Genomic DNA, 3,544 nt, shown 5'->3' on the forward strand with positions numbered 1-3,544 from the left:
TGCCATGCGCCTCTTTGAACGATCGTTTTCAAATGGAACAAGTCAAGGTCCAAGAGAATCATTAAATGGCGCGACAGAACCGTAGACTCGGAGAGTTCTCCGCATGCACGTCTACGCTAAACGACATGGTTTGTGAGAGGTCCACCGTCCCCCCCACATGCGTCTTGCAGAGCGCAGGCTACTCTCTCGCTTACCCAAGGTCCAAGAGAATCATTGACCGGCGCCACGTTTTTGGTGACAGACAGACAGAGAACCGTAGACTCGTAGAGTTCTCCGCATGCACGTCTCCCTGCGACATGGTTTGTCAGAGGTCCACCGGCGCAGGCCCTAGCCCCTAGGGCCTTGGAAGTTGTGAAGAATCAATCAGCTTCAGAGACTGATCAGTCTTTCTTCCGGTAATTAGCTTTCCTCATCGGCGCTTTAGAATACTCTCTGGCGCTCACCCAGCACACACATATATATATATGAGTGCGCCCGAAGAGAGCTCATTCTAGATGAGATAGTTACTCCCTGTGGAACGCCTAGTCTGTCTTTCCTGCAGCTGCTTACAATAGATCACTGTAAGAGGGATCCCGGGGACGATGGATCATCATGAGCTCCCGGCCGCCACCTTGTTGAGGGGGGTGCACGCTATGGTAGAGGCAGGTGTCGAGAAAGTCCCTGCTTGCTATGTTCGCCCTGCTGATGAGCTCTCCTCTGACCCTGCAGACGCCGCTCGTATCGGTGCCGTTCCCGTGATCGATCTTTCGGGGCTGCACGATCACGGCCAGCGTGCTTCCATCGTCGCACAAGTTGCACAAGCCTGCAGAGACTGGGGATTCTTCCAACTCATTAACCACCCTGTCTCTCACTCCTTGCTAGATCGAATGCGGCAAGTGGCCGACGAGTTCTTCGCCCTGCCTGTGGAGGAAAAGATGAAATTCTCTTCTCACGAAATGAAGTTCCTGCCAGAAGGCAAGGCTCTTCGTTTCGGGACCAGCTTCAATCCTTACAACGACAGCGTCTTGGAGTGGAGAGATGTGCTGCGCCATTGGTGCCTTCCTCCCGGTCAGGTCGACAACCGAGAGTGGCCGGAGAAGCCTGCCGGATACAAGTGGGTGCTCCTTTTGTTAAAACATTTATAATAGTAGCTGAATAGGTTATTTTATTGATGGCCTTGATTTACTGCCACCAGAGAAACCGTTCTCGAATACAACAAGGAGATGCGAGCGCTGGCGCAGGAACTCCTGGCTGTCATTTCAGAGGGCCTCGGTTTGCCTCCCCTTTTCTTCGAAGAAGCCTTCCAAGGATCAAGGCAGCTGCTGCACGTGAATCGCTATCCACCATGCCCCGAGCCCGAGTTGGCACTTGGCACGGGAAGCCATTCTGATCCAGGCGGCCTCACTCTGTTGCTGCAAGACGATGTGGTTGGCCTTCAAGTGAAGAAGGACGGAGGCTGGATTGCAGTCCAGCCGGTGCCCTACGCTATCCTCGTCAACCTTGGTGATCAGATGCAGGTGGGCTAATTTCAATCGATTTAGCTCCGACGTTCAATTTGATGCTAGTTCCATTAAATATATCGATTTAATTGGTGATAATTCATGAATCTGAGAAGCGATCACATTGTATTCCTGTGTGGTGACCGACCTTACTGGCTCTGTAGATCTTCACTAATGGAAGGTATAGGAGCGTGGAGCATCGTGCTGTGCTGAATTCGAAGCAAACCCGAATGACAGTCCTCTCTTGCAGCAGCCCGGCTGAGAATGTGACCGTTGCGCCAGCTGCTCGTCTCGTGGAGGAAGACAATGCGGCGTTCTATCAAGCGTCTCTCTACGGGGAGTATTCTCTCAATTTCTTTTCCAAGGGCTTCCAGGGGAAGGCATACGTAGATTCACTCAAAATTGCAGTCCCTGCTGCTTGATGATTCGATCAGTGTACTATGCAAGCTATGTGTATAAATAATAAGATGATGATCATACATATAGAACGCGATCATCAAAAAACGCAACGAAGATCTTGGAGGACTATAAGGCTTAGTTGATGGAATTAAGCATGAGTCAAGAGGAGTGTGGTTTGGTTGAATTGGCTCTTTCTATAATGTATAATATATATTTATAACGTTGCTTTAGATTGATATATGGGTGTCCTAGAATTTTAAGAAGCACAAAACTCCCGAACATGTGTGAGAATCCAGGAACATGACCAGTGCTCGAACGCTCGTTTTGCAATGAAAATAACGTCTACTGTTCCTTATATTAGTACCAGTCAGCAAACTCGAGCTTCACACGTCTTTTGAGACTTCCAAATTCAAATTGTACTCGAACCTCCACAAACTTTCTCCTCCCCTTCCCAAACCTCCAAATTTTTACCATTTGTGAAACTCTTCTTTCATATATATATCTATATATCTAAATATATATCTATCTATCTATCTATCTATCTATCTATCTATCTATATATATAAATATATATATATATATATATATATATATATATATATATAGAGAGAGAGAGAGACAGAAAATAATGTTTATTGTTCCTTTTATTAGTATGTTTCCATAAAGTTATATGGGGGATAATTTTTTGTGAGCTTATCGTCCGCGAGCTTTGAATATTTTTTCCTCTTTGGTGCCTACGGTATTGTATCAACTAGTACTTTCTCAGAGTCCTATATTCAAGCTGCGCCTAAAAATTTATTAATGCCCACTCATTAATAAATTAATACCTTAACATACACTAAGGTACTGGCCATGCCTTAGCGACCAAGGAGCTCACTCCCGCGAGACAAAGTGAGAGAGAGCAAGCGGCCATTCAAGACAAATGAAGCACAATTCGAGACACACGAAGCAGAGAGAGAGAGAGAGAGAGAGAGAGAGAGAGAGAGAGAGAGAGAGAGAGAGAGAGAGAGAGAGAGAGAGAGAGAGAGAGAATGTGACCGTTGCGCCAGCTGCTCTTCTCGTGGAGGAAGACAATGCGGCGTTCTATCAAGCGTCTCTCTACGGGGAGTATTCTCTCAATTTCTTTTCCAAGGGCTTCCAGGGGAAGGCATACGTAGATTCACTCAAAATTCCAGTCCCTGCTGCTTGATGATTCGATCAGTCTACTATGCAAGCTATGTGTACGAATAATAAGATGATGATCATACATATAGAACGCGATCATCAAAAAACGCAACGAAGATCTTGGAGGTTTTAAGGCTTAGTTAATGGAATTAAGGATGAGTCAAGAGGAGTGTGGTTTGGTTGAATTGGCTCTTTCTATAATGTATAATATATATTTATAACGTTGCTTTAGATTGATATATAGGTGTCCCCAACATGTGTGAGAATGCAAGAACATGAGCAGTGCTCGAACGCTCGTTTTGCAATGAAAATAACGTCTACCGTTCCTTATATTAGTACTAGTCAGCAAACTCGTGTTTCGCACGTCTTTTGAGACCTCCAAATTCAAATTGTACTCGAACCTCCACAAACTTTCTCCTCCCCTTCCCAAACCTCCAAATTTTTGCCACGTGATAGCTTTGTGAAACTCTTCTTTCATATATATATATATATATATATATATA

The 3,544-nt window shown here is 45.4% G+C and overlaps 1 protein-coding gene across 1 annotated transcript; it reads left to right on the top strand.

Annotated features, from left to right (window-relative positions):
* The first annotated feature begins 204 nt into the window (after positions 1–204).
* On the top strand, positions 205–2,113 carry LOC147620218 (fe(II)/2-oxoglutarate-dependent dioxygenase 4-like). Its single transcript, XM_086772407.1, has 3 exons — positions 205–1,093; positions 1,175–1,496; positions 1,643–2,113. The coding sequence occupies exons 1-3, from the start codon at positions 582–584 to the stop codon at positions 1,898–1,900; spliced, it is 1,092 nt and encodes a 363-aa protein (XP_086628533.1). The 5' UTR covers positions 205–581; the 3' UTR covers positions 1,901–2,113.
* Positions 2,114–3,544: the final 1,431 nt, after the last annotated feature.

This window comes from Cibotium barometz, chromosome 32, assembly GCF_041138505.1.
Source record: "Cibotium barometz isolate CiBa-2024 chromosome 32, ASM4113850v1, whole genome shotgun sequence".
Lineage (NCBI taxonomy): Eukaryota > Viridiplantae > Streptophyta > Polypodiopsida > Cyatheales > Cibotiaceae > Cibotium > Cibotium barometz.